The following is a 16,817-nucleotide window of genomic DNA, read 5'->3' as shown; positions in this document are numbered from 1 at the left end:
CACCTCTACTGTATATTCAACACGGATATGATTTAATTCATACCTGACGGGCCTACTTTCTTCAGTTTAAGCCTAAACTTTGCAATGAGAAGCTCATGGTCTGAGCCAGTCAGCTCCTGGTCATGTTTTTACTGACTGTATAGAGCTTCTCCATGTTGGCTGCAGAGCATATAGTTAATCTGATTTCTGTGTTGGCTGTCTGGTGATGTCCATGTGTAGAGCTGTCTCTTGGGTTGTTGGAAGAGTGTTTGCTATGACCATCGTATTTTCTTGACAAAATTCTATCAGCCTGTGCCCTGCTTCATTTTGTACTCCAAGGCCAAACTTGCCTGTTATTCTGGTTATCTTTTGGCTTCCTACTTTAGCATTCCAATCCCCCATGATGATAAGGACATCATTTTTTGATGTTAGTTCTATAAGGTGCTGTAGGGCTTCATAGAACCGGTCAATTTCATCCTCTTCAGCACTGGTGGTTGGGGCATAGACTTGGACTACTGTGATGAGTTTCATTTTAATTGTGCAAGGTATCAAATGTATGTAAAAACTGAACAGATTTCAGTTCTGTGCCTTTCTAACAGCAAAAAAGAAAAGAAGCACTACGACAGTTAATGGTTGGAAGGGTCTAGAACTTTGGTCTTTTTCAGTCTGAATCTTGCACTTTCAGCATGACCCCTCAGCTATTCTTAGTATCTTCTTGAAGAGCAAAATTGCTCAGCAGTTTGCCTAACTTGCATATAGATCTCCAGAGTGCCTCTTGCTTTTTGGAATAACTATCCTGAGTTTGGTTTACTGTACTGTAAAAAAATTAAATAAAGGAAAATTACGTAGATAGCCATGAGGCAAGTCTCATAGATGTTGTACACATGCACATTGTTTCCTGTGCCCCTTGGACAGTATGATCATTGTGAAAATTCTAAAGTTTTGCTAGGTAGCACAGCAAGTCCTAACAGCTGTTTTCTCAGCAAGATCTGTTGCCTCAGAACTAAGGAGAAATTTCCTGGCAGTTAGAACAATTAACCAGTGGAACAACCTGCCTCCAGAAGCTGTGAATGCTCCAACACTGGAAGTTTTTAAGAAGAGACTGGACAGCCATTTGTCTGAAATGGTATAGGGTTTCCTGCCTGAGCAGGAGGTTGGACTAGAAGACCTCCAAGGTCCCTTCCAACTCTGTAATTCTGTTATTCTGCCTAATACCAAGATGTGGGTAAAGGTCTATTTACTCCTTTTGTCTACCCCTCTCAAATTTTGTTATTTCATAAGCTGAACATATTATTTCTGTATGAAAAGTCTTTTCTTTCAGGACCGATCCTGCTATTATGCAAAATAAGACTATAAGCAATCCATCATGGCCTAAGATAAAACCTCTTGTGCTGAATGAGTTAAAGTGTGTATCAGTAGGATATATTACCAATAAACAATACTTAATAACATATACTAAACTTGGATGTCAGTTTCACATTTGGTATATTCACAATCCCACTCCAAAGATTCTGTATTGCAGGGCTAATTGTTTGACCTGTTCGAGGGGCGTAATTTTCTCAATTTCCAAAGGCAGGTATGTAGGTGGGCTGGCTGCAGTCAAAAAACAAAAACCTGATGGTAAAAATACAAAACAATAGAAATGGAATTTCATTTTAATGCTGTACAGCAAAGTGGAGGACACAACACCTGAATGAAACCTAGGATGTCCCATGCACACCAAAATGCTTGCTGAATGGTATGACCATATTGGTTATGAAAGCACTCTCTTGAGACTGATTTAGGATTCATGTCTATGCAGAAGAGGCCCACAAATGAATCTTGCATACTCCATGCTTGACTATAAAAAGGGTTTTATTCTATAGAGGCATGAGAATGAACTTTCTGATGTACAAGATGTTGTCAAAATGGTCAAGGCTATTTTTATCTTTCTAATGAGAAAAGGCTATAGATAGCTTTTTTTCTAATTTAAAACAAAAACCACATTTTGAAGAGCTGTTAAGAATGGCCCTCAGTTCCTTGTCAATGTCCAGTAGCATTTATCAATGAAAATTGAGTCAAGAAGCAACCAATCAGTCTTACAAAATGTGCACTATTTGTGCTATCATCCAGATATATGGCAAACTTTTTAGCATTGCTTTTGTTGGTTCATTCTATTTTTCCAGAGAATTAATTCTATCAGATTCCAATTGGTAAGGCTCACAACCATACATCAACCTAGCAATAAACTTTTCTGCTCCTAGGAAGATTAGGAATGCTCTAATTGTCATTATCTTAATTTATTGAGGTCTTTACCCAGAATGAATTAAAGTGATTCCACTGGCTGATCCTTGGCAAAAGATGAAAGTTCAATTTCATGGAAGTGTATGTTAGTTTTTGTTTAGGGAGTCTAACAAAAGCAGCAGTAACGGCATTATGAAGCAGATAGACTTAAATGGTATGTTTTAATCTTTCCCTTATCACAATTGTTGAAAGATTTACAATACAGTACCATAAATAGGCAGGTGATGAAAATGTAGCATCCTCCAATGTACTTATAAGCACATAGCATTTTTGAAACAGCCTGGGACCTAAATAACCAAGCTTCTTAAAAAAAATTCTGTAGAAGTTGATGTACTTTTGCTAGGCTGTCCAATCTTAGCTATTGCCTTGCAGTCGCTGTTCAGTGTGTGCAAGGCAATACAAGTGAAGCCTTTGTAGCTCAATGAAGTTCATTGTTTAAATGTATTATTTTTCTAATTTTTCTGAATAAATATGATGACAAGCTTATAGACAAAATATGGCTGTCACTGGTATTGGTATCTAAAATGCACTAGGACTAGGTGTTTTAATATCCTGTGACACTTTAAGTCCCCAGAAAAATTGTGAAAATATGTTTTACTTGCTATATGCTATATATAACACACTTACCAGGATTAATTTAACCAGTTTGTTCAGTAATTTCAAGCTTCTAACACAATGATCCATAAACTAACCGGACAAGATGAATTCACCTAAAATGATAAAAATTCTTTGTTGTCTGTTTTATCCCAATATAATCAAATGATGCTTAAAACAATGTTTATATAGAAAAAAATGTACAAATTTATATATTTAGGAAATAATGAAATGAAATGGAAATGAAGGTATTTGGAAATAAGAGGCCCAGAGAAAAGAACTGCTCAAAACCACACTGATATCAAGACACAGAAAGGTGCCTTATGCAAATCAGGTCCTGGTCCACATATTACAATACTGTCTATTGTAAAGAAACAAGTACCAGATTTCATATCTCAAAGTAGTATGTATGCTCCCTATTTGAGGCTGTATTTCAAACATTCCATTTCAATGACTGGCTACCAGAATATTCTGCCTTCAGAAGGTGCCTAGATACTGAACACTAAATATTCAAATTTAAGGAATTCATCATCAAAATTGCTGAACTGTGATACCTTCTCATGCTGTGAGAAATTCAAAAGCTGTTATGCATAAACATTTGTAATTTGCCAACCTGTGTGTGTTGGCAAAATGTAGTTCAATATGCAAATGTTTGAAATGTAAGATACCACCCAAAAGCACATTGTTACAGTTGAATATTGTTTTTTTTAATGAAACTAGAGAGCAGCATACAAAAAACTGCACATCTCCCCAACCCTTTCCTCATCCTCATCTCTGCCACTATCCCTATTAGAGAGTCAGCAGTGCATGGGTTTTGACCAAGTATTGTTACAGTTGCAGATCTACATGAAAAACCAACACAGAGGAAAACAAATATATTTAAAACTCTGGGCAATTTTCCATGCTACAGAAAACTGACACCAGCAGCTATAATGTACATGATGTTCCATCAGTCCAACACCCCATGTGTATCCCATAGTTTTTTATTACAGCAGAGAATAGGATCCAGCTGCTTTGCATCCTAGAAACAGAAGCTACAGGCTGTAGAATTTCAGGCTTCTGTCCATGCCTGTGGAAGCGAGGAACTTAGCATGGTGCCCGAAGGCTACTCCGGTTGTCAGCCCACTATGCTCTGTGGAAAAAAGACAGGACAGTCAGATGAGATATTTTCCACTCTATGATTATCTCTTCAAAGAAACAGAAGGGAGCAGAAATAACCGAAGCACTGATGCTAACCACCAGTACAAAAGGCAGTATTGTATAGCATCTCTGGACAGTGATACAAAAGCCAACAATCTCATACCTGTGAAATGAAGAACTTCTGTCCATTGTTTACAGATGAACACTTGGACATCAGTACCACCCAGGGCCAGATAGGTACCACTCTGATCAAAGATGAGAGACTTCACCTAAAGAGGAAAGGCACAGAAAATAGGTTTCTAGAAGCAAAGCATTATATGTTCACATGCTCTAGGACAGTGGTCTCCAACCCCTGGTCCATGGACTAGCACAGGGCCACAGCATGCCAGCAACTGGGCTGTGCAAATGAACGAAGACCCATCCATGGGAGGCAGGCAGCAGACAAAACCACGCCCCCTCTGGTCTACGGAAAAATTATTCTCCACAGAACCGGTCCCTGGTGCCCAAAAGGTTGGGGGGCCTCTGCTCTAGGACATCTCTGTTATCATCTACTTTGACTAAATCTACCCAGCCAATACAAACATGCCATAAATCCCCACTTTAAGGGAAATGGGATCCTTAATACTGCTCTTCTGTAGTCTTCCTGGAATAAATGTTAGTCTATGTCACAACTGAACGTAGCCAGTGACTATTTGGGAACTACTGACTATCTGTTATGGTTTGGATTGTTTTGTATTGTACTATAACGTAAGCCACCTAGAATCTTTAAAAGCAGCTAGATGAAATCTGTCAGAGATTTCAGTGGCTATATTAAAATACAGAGGGCTCAAAATGTACAACTGACAAACAAAATGCAACTAGACAAACCTCAAAGTTATTATCCAGCTGCAGCGTCTTGAAATTCTTCAGCTTGCGGAGATCCCAGAGTTTGACTGAGGAGTCATCAGCAGCAGTGGCCAAGTAGTAGCCATTTTCGGAGAAGGCAATGCTAGTAATGGGACCAGAGTGTCCAGGGAAGTTTGCGACATTAGTCCGTTCCTAAGGAAGGCAAGTAATTAGTACTATTAGACTGATGTTGTACCCTCCAAAGAAATACAACTCATGTCTCTCCCCTGCCTTCACCATGAACAGAGATCATTGTCCTTTCAATAATATTCCTGTATAATGTTTTGAGCTCAACGTAACATTAACAGCAATACCTAGATCAGATATTTCAGATAGACCAGATTTCAAGATTAAAAAACTGAAAGAAAAAAATGAGCCTTTAGTACATCATAATAACAACTAAAAAATTTTTTTTACTTTAAAAAAAGATATGTCACCTTTCAAAAGAAATGTTTTCCCAGAACACTTTACATAACCATTTAGATATTTTAAAATGGGGGTTTTCAACCTTTTCATAGATTGTACCACGTTTAGGACATGACAGTATTCGAGGACCACCAGTGCTTAGCAAGGTGTCAAAAGCTTGATGACAAAAAAAAAAGGATTCTGGGTTTTACTGATTAGATTGATTTGTTTTTATACAAATGGCTAGTTTATACTATTATGGAAAAGTAAAAAGTTGACGTTCGATGTTAATGCTTCATTCTACTGCAACAGAGGAAGTCGGAAGTCAAAGCCTTTTCTTTCTCCCTTCTCTCCCTTATTTTACTTTCCCCTTTTTCTCCCAACTGTGTCCTACTCTTTGCTTTTGTATTTTATTCTATAATCTAATAAAATGTTACCAACCATTAAAAAAAGGAAAAAAAGTATGTTTTAATTTCTTCAGTGGCTGTTCCTTTGCACTGACGAAGCTATGACAAATGTATTCATATTTATTAATATGCTGACCTTAGTGGTCAGCTGGCTGGCCGGCCCTTCTTCCTCTGACCCTCTCCTCTCTTTCTCCTCACTGTCTGCTAGGCTCTTTCCACAGCCTCTTCTCCCTCTCTCTTCCTCCTCACTGCTTCTCTCACAAAAGCCTCTTCTCCCTCTCTTTTTCCGTCTCCTTCTCTTTCCCCATGGTCTGTTCTTCCCTCTCCCTCTCCTGTCAAAACCTCCTCCTTTTATATCCTCTCCTCTCTCCCCCCTCATCCTCCTTCTCTCTTCCAGGTGCGCTGAAAGCACCAATCAGCGTGTAGCCACGCGCGCCAATCCTGGGGCCTCTGCCTCACCCCAGTTGCTCCAGCTGCCTCTCTCACCCCAAGGCTTGTCTGCTGCTCTCGGTGACAACAGAGGCTGCCGGAAGTGCTAATCAGCTGAAGCCATGTACGCCGATATTGGGCTCTCAGCAGAGCCCTGGAAACACTGCAGCTCCAGCTAACTCTCCCCCCCAAGTCTGTGTGGTGCTGCCACTGCTTCAACTCATCAGCTCTGCTGCTCCTTCACCTCATCCCCCCAGCTACACTTGTCTAGATCGCGTACCACCTGCCAGGTGCCAAACTACCACCATTGGTATGCATATCATGAGTTGAAACACCCTGCCTTAAAAAACCAATATAAACATAACTGTTGCTAATATCTTTCAGTTCAGAAGAATGATTATACTTCATGAAGTTAGGAGGTATCCAAAATGTTCCCCATCTATATCTACATCTTTTGAGGAGGAGGAACTTTTGACATGGCCCTCCTGTCTTTTCCCCCAACAAAGAAGCCAAGGAGAGTTCCATGCTCATTAACATTAGGATAAGAACTTTCTAAATAATGGTATATACCAACCATTTGTATTTATTCACAAAAGCATTACCAACTATATAAATCAGTAATGATCTAGCTCTAGTTAAGATACTGATGTATTAAATATTCCGTTTCTCATTCAAAACACCTAAAGGATAAGAATACTTTAGAATATGCATGGTCAGTGTCAGCAAATCCTTTGTTGTGAGTCAGCGTCAGCCTGTGGGGTTTGGAGAGCCTTTGGTGTCAGAGGGAGGCTCTGATGCACTGCAGGACTCTCAGCCTGGCCCCTCCCGTCATGTTCCTCATCAGACTCAGCCATGTGAGCACAAGGTATTGGACATAGATGATTCACAGCTGGATTTATTCAGGGACGCTAGGAGCAGGAGGCAATCCAGCAGAGCGGAACAGAGAAAGGCAATGAGGCAACTTGGTGAGAGGAGAAGGCAATGAAAAGCCACGCTGATAAAAGGGGAAGGTGTAGGAGGTGCTAGTTGCTGAAGGCAACCGTTTGAAGATCTTCTGCTAGAGTCCTGGTCTGTTATTCCTGTTTAACTCTTGTTTGAATTTTTGATTTCTTTGTAAATAAATTTGGTGGGGTTTTTCCAGCCTGTTGACTATAAGAAGAAAAAAGGGGTTGTCCCTGACATTCAAACAGGGCCGGTCTTAGGCTGGAACAGAACATCCTTAATAATCAGTCTTGCAAAGTAAAACTTTTCAACATTTATCATAATACAAGCCAATTCTTACCTTTAGGTCCCAGATCTTAATCTGGGAGTCCATTGTTCCTGTCCCAAAAATAAGCCCGTCAGGGTGGAACTGAGCACAGGTGAGAGCTGCAGGAAAAGAGTAGTGGATCATCGTGTAAGTGAGGGAGCTCCTAACCAGGTTATTCCTACCCAGATGCCCAACGCATTGAGACTACACTCACTCCAGCAGCTCTCACAGAATGCTAAATTTAGATTCTAAGTGTAAAATCCTTACCACAGCCAGACGTTTCATCTGTGACCTTGGTGAGAACACGGCCAGTCTGGATGTCAGAGAAAGCCCAATACTATAAAAAGCAAAGGTTTGAGATTGTGTATAAGCAGTTGGCGCCAGAAGATCGTGACTTTCATTATTGTTATGTTGAATTCTTATTTTTTTTTAAAAAAAATAATCTAGGCGAACAGATATTCTGAATTCACTCTCACCTGGTCATCAGAAGAGCTCAGAAGATAATCGCCAGTTGCATGGAGACTCAGCCCTGTGACAGCACTTTCATGGGCTCGGACAACCTGCACACAGGAGGCGCCAGAGACTGACCAAATCCGGATAGAGGCATCTGGAGATGCTGAGAACACCAGTTCCTGGAGGGCAAAGAGACGTCATCGCCTCAAATACCAATTCTGTAAGACCACGTGCAAACCCGACTTCTTCAACTAATGTATGAGAAAACCGTGAAACCTTGTTTATGGTTGTATAAATATAATCCGTCTGATTTTCTCATGGAAAAATCCTGCAGAAAATCCAGAGCTCTTACCTGGGATGGGTGGAACACTACGCTGGTGACCTTCTTTGTGTGACCTTTCAGGGTGGCCAGGATCTGTTCTGAGCTCTTGTCAAAGACAACAACGTTCTTATCAGCACCACCTGCGAACAAGACAAAACTAAGAAACCAGGGCAGCTCGGCAGCAGAATCTATTAACAGAAAGCATTCTTCAGTGGTTGATTTAAAACACATATTACTGGCGTGATATTGCAGTAACATTACTACTAGTATTTCATGGAAATAGACTTCAGCAACACAAAAATGAGTTATAAGCTACTATCCTTTTAAAGATAAACAGGGAGCAATAAACAGCACTCTGGGGGAAAAAGGAGGCAGAAGTCTTAACATACCTGTTAGGATCTTGTTGGTGTCAGAAGGACACAGGTCAAGAGCAAGGATGCCAGGGATACTGGCACTGTGCAATCCCTGTTTAAAAACACAAAAGTATTGCAATTAGGATTCCAAGGCTTCTCATATTATTCACTGACAAGCAAGCAACATAGGAGGAAGCTTTTATAAAAGGTGTGCGTGGGGTTTGTATGTTGGTGTGTGTGTAGTCCATACTTTTGTTTGCTATTAGATATTGGATTTTGGTAGTAAAGACCAAAATCTACTGCAAAAATGAGGATGCAGAGGTACTAGGTGCATACTAGAAATTCTGTACTTTTGAAAGCCCCAAGTGCACATAATCTCTCAATCCAGAGCACAACAATATCTAAAATGTAGAGAACTATCGTTAATGTAAATGTGCTCCCAATGAGGAAATTCACCAGCAGTATTAAAGAAATTTAGCCATTTTTGGGACTCTTAGGATAATCTTCTCAATCGATCCTATATTTACCACGTGTGAAGCCACCTGCCGGTATCTATTAAGTTCTTCTGGTTTCACCAGCTCCTCTGGCACAGTCTTCCCTCTCTGTCAAAAGAAGAAAAGAGAACTCATCCACCAAGAACACAAACTACCTAGGACAAGCAACTGGATCTCTCTTAGCAATTCTTCTGCAAAGAAAATTTCTAGGCATATCCCAGAATCACCCGATTCCACAGCCAGCTTTAGTAAAAAGGGGCACTTGCCTTTTTCCGCTCTGTGGTCAGTACTGTGGCTTTGTCTTGAAGCTGCAAGAGAGAAAAATAATATTAGACATAGCAGCTTTAATATAAAATTGAAGGCACAGTGATATAGGATAGGCAAAAAGCGTGTGTTTTACACATAAAAACATCCTTTGAGAATGAAATGAACCACTTGAAACATTTTCAAAGTTTTGTAAAATCCTGAAACAGGCAATTTCGTCCTTGAAATTAGGTGTTTTGCAAAGTTACACACTCAGACTGATTCAAAGGAAACCTTTTTGCACAATCCTACTACAGAAATGGCACAATCACTTCTATGTATTTAACAGCTCAGGCCAATGTATTATAACTGTTTATTTGTAGTCCTGAGCCCAAAACATTTCTTACTTTCTGGATAATCTCTGGGGTCATTCCTGCCAACTCTCCTAGATCCATTGGTTCACCGGCACCCTGGAAAAAGAGCAAATAAAGCATTTCAGTTCAGAGAAAGAAGACACAGCATGAAAAGAATTACAAAATTACAAGGAACGTACCATAGGATTTGGTTGTGAAGAGGGTATAGCTTGGGGAACAATCATGCCAGCCTGGGGTTTCAGAGTTGCCAAAGCTGTGAAGAAAGAGATGATTTTTCAGGTTTAGCACAGTTGGCATAATGGGAGAAGGGCGGTATAGAAATTAAATTATTATTATTATTATTTTTTCTTGGATACCATTTAAAAAATAAAATATTCTGTACCTTCTCTTGCAGCAGTCACCTCTTTGGTGAGACGAGCAATGACACGGCAGGCAGCATCATGCTGGTAGAGTGCATGAGAAAGTTCCTGGCGTGTAGTCTGAAGCTGCTGGCGCAAAGTGAAACTGTGTAGCATGACGGCATCCTGAAGGAGGTAATTTCACACATTAATATTGTAGGGGGCGATATCTGGACATGCTGGCTTAATAACTATGAATACACAGCACGCCAGCACATGCAGCCCATTAATTTCTGCCTTGGTCTTTCCACTCTTGTGAACAGAAAAAGCAAAGTGAAAATGGATAGCTTTCATGACATCTGAAATCAACCTATCGATTTTTTTTTTACTAATCCTTTGTTCTATGAGCACAAAATCTGATTCTGGATGTTACACGAGTGGCAGAACTCTCTTGCTCACAATAAAATATGAATTCTGGATTACTGTATGAATAGATAGATAGATAGATACCCATTCATCTTGTAGGGCCTTCAGGATAGCTGGAATACTGGTAGCAGAAGGAGGCTTAGGCCGAATTGGGTGGGCAACTGTGAAAGAAATATATACAAGCATTAATTCTAAAGAACCCCAATATCTACCCTCACAAGTCTTTAAACCGTGGCTAGGACACTTATGTCAACTTTTTAGTGAATTATTTTTCTGCCTATTGTTGTGGGGTTTCTTCCAGTGTGATCCAGCTGGGGGTAGGATTGAAGACTATGGATGGCACTGGAAAAGCAAGGCTGCTATATTCATGCCTTGCAATTTTAAAACCAAAGGAGCTGAAAAAAATCTGCAGAAGGGACACGTTTTATAAAAATTCGACCACAGACATTGGTATAATTATAGTTGGAGACAGATGTTCAAGCAAATCGGATGGAAAGAGCAACATAGAAACAATGGACAATGTACAAAGTGAGAAAATGTGAATGTAAACAGAGGTGGTATTTCTGATTAGGGAGAAGTGCCAGATATACATTTTAGTCAAGAGTTGCTTTGGTTAGGGAGATGGGCAGCATATAATTTAATAATTAAATGAGATTTACACATATAGCATTGTTCTAAATGGATCTGTTGAACAATCCTCTCCTTAAACCTGGCCCTGATATTTTGGAATCATTTCACATCTTACAATAAACTAACAAATATTTTCAAGACTTTCCTACAAGGTTGTAAGAGATCAGTCAGATTAGGTAGTCTGCATTCAACAAAGTAATTCTCCTGATCTTCCTTACCTTTGATATCTAGCAGCTGTTCCTCAGACAGTGGCTGGTTGTTTACTGGATCAGTCCCATTCTCTGCAATATACTTTTCAATCAGTCTTCGCTCATAAACATGATTTGAGACTGGGGACAGACAGGGATGCTCTGGTACCTCATTAGAAACTGCAAGAAAAAAGGTGGAGGTAGAAGAAAAATGTTGGATTTAGTCATTTATAAACAACAGGATCAATTTTTGACAGGCTTGTCTTCTATCAACAATATTAATATGTATCTTTCCTTTGATTTTGAAAATATTAATACAATGTAACAAACTATGCTATGGGATACTTGGTGCTTCAAGCTGAGCCTCAGCACTGCTGCCAAGTACCACTGTTGAGGAGGCCTAGATAAGGGGCTGGAGATACAGATTTGTCTTTTGTTCATTGGGGATGGGACACATAGCAGAGTCAAGTTAGGCATTTTCCAAATTTTTGACACACCAAGCCCAAAAGGTTCATTATCACTGCATTAAGACAGATTAAAATACTTATAAAAAGTTATGCTTAAAACTTTTAAACCCATTAAAAATTGTATACACCAGTATGCTACCAGTAAATAATGTTTACTGTGGCCATAACACATAAGTAGCAAATACAGGTATACTGTAGTTTAAAAATTTGACATAAGATAACACAGTTTTAACAGTTAAGTCATAACAGTTAGGTCATAAAATATTTTAAAACTTAATTTTATGAATTTGATACTTGTTTTTCTCGTCACAGTTAAAAATTTGCCTTTGCCACTGCAATTTTAGAAATTTCCTCTGAGAGCAAAATTTTAACATATTCAAAAATATATCTCTCTGGTCTAAATTTTAAAATATGTGCATTTATATCCTGCCAAAAATTCCTGCAAAAATCACAATGCAGTAAAATATGATCCACTGTTTCAGGGTCAGTATATTGACAGGGACAACTTTTGAGTGATGGGAATCTTGAGCAGTAAAATTGCTGGAATAAGGGAATCAGATGTTTAGAAATCCATCGCAATGTAATATTTCAGCATAGCTGAAATTATCAAGCATTGTTCAAAGCATTCCTATGTTGAGCACATTATATTAACAGGGGGATATAATTAAAATATATGTTACTATTATCAAAAAGGATACCCTGAAAAATAGCAGTTTGTGTATTAACTTTAGTTGTGCAAATGAATTTCTGGATACCACTAAAGTGTAGACATCTACATTCAAGTCTGAATCTGGGATTACATGGAAAGTGCAGACCCGAATTTTCAAGAGCAGCATAATCCTATATAACATAGATTAAATATCTAATGCTCAGTCTACTTTGAGTGATCGGGAATACAGTATCTTTGTTTTGTGTTGATTAAGCTCAATGAATAGCATGATTCTTTGAATTTCATTGGAAAGAAGAGACAGGATTTGGTATCACCAATTATTGTTAATACTGGTTCCCCAATTCCAGATGTCAGTAGTTTTATACATATGTTAAATAGCATGAAGGGCAAGACGGGATACTGAAGAAAGCCATAAAGCCATGCTAAAGGTACCAAACAGACACAATGCAGACACATCATGAAAAATTGACCAACTTCCATCCATTTCTTCTGATGTATACTAATACTGAAAGTCATCAAGAAAACAGATGTATGAGTCCATTCCCCCCATCCTGGTTTTCAACATACAGAATGAAGGTAACTAAAATCAAGTCATTTAATTAGGCCCAAAATGGAGCTGGATAATTGATATATTGCAGAAATCCTAAGAAAGTTAGGTAGGTATTTCTCCCTTTGTGGAAAGCACAGATTAAATGAAAGATATGAAGCTTTAAAATAAGTGATTGGGAATAAAACAAGTATCTTCTGTAAACCATGCTAAAATTGTCTTTGGATATAAAGATGTATAGAAATAACAGGACCTTGCACAACATTTACCTTCACAAGATGACTACAAACAGGTAAGATTCAGTTAAATATCAAATCCCAAATGAAGATAAGTAAAAAGTTGGTTCAGTAAGATCTTGTGAAAATCTACTATTAAAAATATGTGTTATCTATGCAAATCAGACTCACAGACATTCCTTAAAGCCTTAAGGTGCAAATGCAATGTATGCCCACATCACTGAATCTGTAATTTATATAATTAAAACGTAATCACACAAACGAAAATATGATTGGAAGAAAAATATACAAACTTTCCCTTTAACAAGTTAAAGGGGGGGAAATAAAAGAGATAAGATAGGCAGAGAGAAATACGCATTTCTTCACTGAAGAAAAACAAAATGAAAGGCTAGCGATGTGGGATGTCTAACAGTAGTTGATAGCAGCATTTCCGAAAAATTACTGCTTCCAAGCAGACCCCATTATTTATAAAAAAATGTGATCAATTTTAAAAAAAAGCTCCCTAAGATGTACCAAACTGTGAAAAAAGGGATTTTCCCCTCCTAACACTGAAACGGAATACTGAATCCATTCTTTGGTGTCCTGCCTTCTGGAGAGGGGGAGAAAGAAAAAAAGTCTTGGCTTTCTTTTCCTGTCCTGCGACAACCTCTCAGCTCATACCTAGGTCTACCTGCAGTTTACAACAGTGACCATGCTACGATCTCACTGACTGTGAACATTACAAGCCCTCAGGCAGAGCAATACTCGGAAACTGTCATAGTTAACCACCAAAGTCGTTGCTGCTAATGCTGCTGCCGCCGTTAAAAGGGGAGCCTCTCTCTCTCGCGCGCGCGCGCACCTTCCCCACCCCCCCCGGAGAAAGCGGGTCACTCACTGGAGCATATGAGAGACATGGCGCGCAGTATAATCCCCCGTGGACGCTGTTAAGATTATAATTTTCGGTTTAACTCTTCTGGCTGCTTCGGGGGCCACGAGGCCAAGGAGGAAAATTCGCCTTTCGGGAGTCCGCCTCAGCTTTTTTTTAAAACGCCACCACGCCACAGGCCACGAATAGCGCGCGAACCTCCAGCGGAGGCCGGAAGCGGAATTTCTTCTCCCTCTCTCTCTCTCTCTCTCTCACGCCCCGTTAGAGGAACAACCCCCGCCGCGTGACCTAACCGTCCGGCGAAAAGAAGCTACTTCCGGATCCGGAGGATCCGGGAAAAACTACCATTCCCGTCATGCACTATACAGTATATGTAGCTGGAAAAATAGATTTATTCAGCGCCAGTTGCCAAGCTGGAAACAATGCAAAAAGCAAAACAAAACAAAAAACAAAAAAGTACCTATATCATATATCTAGTGAGACTTGGAAAACAGCAGTAGCCAAATTTCTTTTTCGTATGAAATTTAGATGACCTGACTCCTGGAAACTGCCTGGAGAAGTTCCTGCAGTTTTCTTGGGGAAATTTCATCTATATTGAAAGGTATTCTAAACAGCTTATTCAGTGTAATGTATTATAATTAGTATCTAATCGATGGAAAGAAAGTATAAATTGATTTGTTTCCTTGTATGAATGACAGTTACAAATTCCTACGAATTTCAAATTGTAATATAAACCATTTTCAAATTGCAATATAAATCATTTTCCAAATGTCAAGTCCAAATTTTCTGCTTCTGTTTTTTAAAGAACAGATTCTCAGCTAAACATCAGACTCCTGATTATGCCAACATATGTTCCCAATTCAGTGTGAGTGGTATTTCGTGTAAATTACATGAAAAGGTTTTCCCATAACAGAATAGTTATCACAAAAGCCTCTTGGTTTCTCTGCCTCCACTTGGCCAGAAACCAATTCTGCAGGATCCTTTCGGTATAAAAGTTTGAACTTGTGGTCATTCTTCTTTCACTCAGTGGGAGGATGAGACTGGTGGTGAAAGTATTGCCATGCCAATAAAATAATAAAGTTCATCCTTTTTTTAAGTATGCTGCCCAGGATAGAAACCTCATTCTGGAAAAATTTTCATCAGAAATCAGCCTACTTCTATTTCATTCTCTAAATAATGACTCATATTTTTAGTCACTGTATCTTCAAATCTACTATTTCAGCTGGGCAAGCTCTTAATTTAGTACATAATTCCTAACTCTTCTTGCAGTTTGGTGTGCAAAGTATTCTTACTTCTACTTTCCATGTGTTTTACAGTCAACAGTAGTATAGAAGAATTCATATTTGGTGTCTTTGCAGAATATGTCTTCCCTGATTTGGACAGTTTCCTCTGGAATCTCTTCAGCCTTACTTCTGGTGACTTGAATTGTAAGTGACCAGGTTATTAGCAGAATGGGGGGAAAGGTGAAAGTAAACAAAAGAGGTTAAGTATATCTCAGTGTAACAGTATCCAGGGGCAGAGTCCTATTCTCTTTAGTTCCCCTTTCAAATTTTGTGGGATTGTCTTCCAAGTAAGCAAAGGAAGGGTTGCAATATTAAATCTTTGCCTAAACTGGATCACTACTGGTTTTCCATGAGATATGACTGGTCACTTAATGGCTGTTCAGTTACAACAGAGACAAACCCCCCCCCCAAAAAAAGCTGCTTATAAACCCATTTCAGTTATGGCTGCTACAATGTCCCCACGGTCATTTACTCTGATGACCAACTGCAGGGACAGAAGCAGATGTCATTTTCACTATGCCCACAAACCTTTGTGGGTACACCAAAATGGCAAGTGAGGATGCCACACAGCCCAGGGACAAACTTCATTTTGCTGCCTGTGCAAACTGCATTAAGGCAGCAAAGTGGAGTGGTTTTCCCTCGTCCATGCTGCAACAACCCAGTTATCACTTTGTACACGCTTTCATAAAAACCAAAAGTTCAGTTTCATGGAAGTACATGTAGCTTCTGTGTTCCGTTTAGGGAATCCAGCCAAAGAGAAGCAGCAATAACTGCATTATTTATTTATTTATTTATTGAATTTCTATACCGCCCTTCTCCCGAAGGACTCAGGGCAGTGTACAGGGCAATAAAAGCATTACATACAAAAGTTAAAATAAAATTAAATTAATTAAGCCCTAACAATAAATAATTAAAAATACCCCAAACCCTTAAACCAGGCCGGCCTGTTCAAATAAATAGGTTTTCAGATCACGGCGGAAAGAGCGAAGGTTGGGAGCCATCCGGAGCTCAACCGGTAATTGATTCCAAAGGGCTGGCGTGCCCACAGAGAATGCTCTCCCCCTGGGGGCCGCAAGCTGACACTCTCTGACTGACAGCACCCTGAGGAGGCCCTCTGTGGAAGCGCACAGGACGAAGGGAAGATGACGCCGGCAGCAGGTGCTCCCGTAAGTAATCTGGACCCATGCCATTTAGGGCTTTATAGGTAATCACCAGCACCTTGAATCTCACCCGGAGGGCAACTGGAAGCCAATGCAGCTCGCGGAGGTGTTACATGGGAGTATCGGGAGACCCCCCCCCATCACAACTCGCGCTGCCGCATTCTGCACCAGCTGAAGCCTCCGAGTGGTCCTCAAGGGCAGCCCCATGTACAGAGCATTGCAGTAGTCTATACGAGGTCACAAGCGCATGACTGTACGCAGGGCATCCCGGTTCAGATAGGGTTGCAACTGGCGCACCAGGCGAACCTGGGCAAAAGCCCCCCTGGTCACAGCTCCTACATGGTCTTCCAAACTGAGCTGTGAATCCAGGACACCCAAGTTGCGAGCCCTATCTATG

At 39.9% G+C, this 16,817-nt stretch overlaps 1 protein-coding gene across 2 annotated transcripts; it reads right to left on the bottom strand.

The window, feature by feature from the left end:
• Positions 1-1,529: 1,529 nt before the first annotated feature.
• PRPF19 (pre-mRNA processing factor 19) lies at positions 1,530-14,218 on the bottom strand. 2 transcript variants are annotated; one of them, XR_014490735.1, is made up of 18 exons: positions 13,987-14,218; positions 11,223-11,372; positions 10,459-10,535; positions 9,993-10,134; positions 9,790-9,863; positions 9,644-9,706; positions 9,256-9,301; positions 9,027-9,097; positions 8,536-8,611; positions 8,177-8,286; positions 7,848-8,003; positions 7,639-7,708; positions 7,405-7,490; positions 4,864-5,034; positions 4,160-4,265; positions 3,847-3,988; positions 2,890-2,972; positions 1,530-1,593 (listed from the first exon to the last, which is right to left on the bottom strand). XR_014490735.1 is itself a non-coding variant. In XM_083348632.1 (16 exons), the coding sequence occupies exons 1-16, from the start codon at positions 14,003-14,005 to the stop codon at positions 3,891-3,893; spliced, it is 1,515 nt and encodes a 504-aa protein (XP_083204758.1). In that variant the 5' UTR covers positions 14,006-14,218; the 3' UTR covers positions 3,717-3,890. The 2 variants fall into 2 exon arrangements, 1 of the variants encoding a protein (XP_083204758.1); XM_083348632.1 differs by lacking the exons at positions 1,530-1,593; positions 2,890-2,972 and having other exon boundaries at positions 3,717-3,988.
• Between the last annotated feature and the right edge of the window lie 2,599 nt (positions 14,219-16,817).

The sequence above is a fragment of the Vipera ursinii genome, assembly GCF_947247035.1.
Source record: "Vipera ursinii genome assembly, chromosome: 1".
NCBI lineage: Eukaryota > Metazoa > Chordata > Lepidosauria > Squamata > Viperidae > Vipera > Vipera ursinii.
This window is presented reverse-complemented; position numbering and strand designations above follow the sequence as displayed.

Bases quoted from the DNA above. Each gene is read 5' to 3' on its own strand.
- PRPF19 (XM_083348632.1), bottom strand. The intron at 9,864-9,992 runs GTACAGAATATT...CTTTCTTCACAG, and splicing joins GGTGACTGCTGCAAGAGAAG to CTTTGGCAACTCTGAAACCC. The intron at 9,098-9,255 runs GTGCCCCTTTTT...TTTGACAGAGAG, and splicing joins CACAGAGCGGAAAAAGGCAA to GGAAGACTGTGCCAGAGGAG.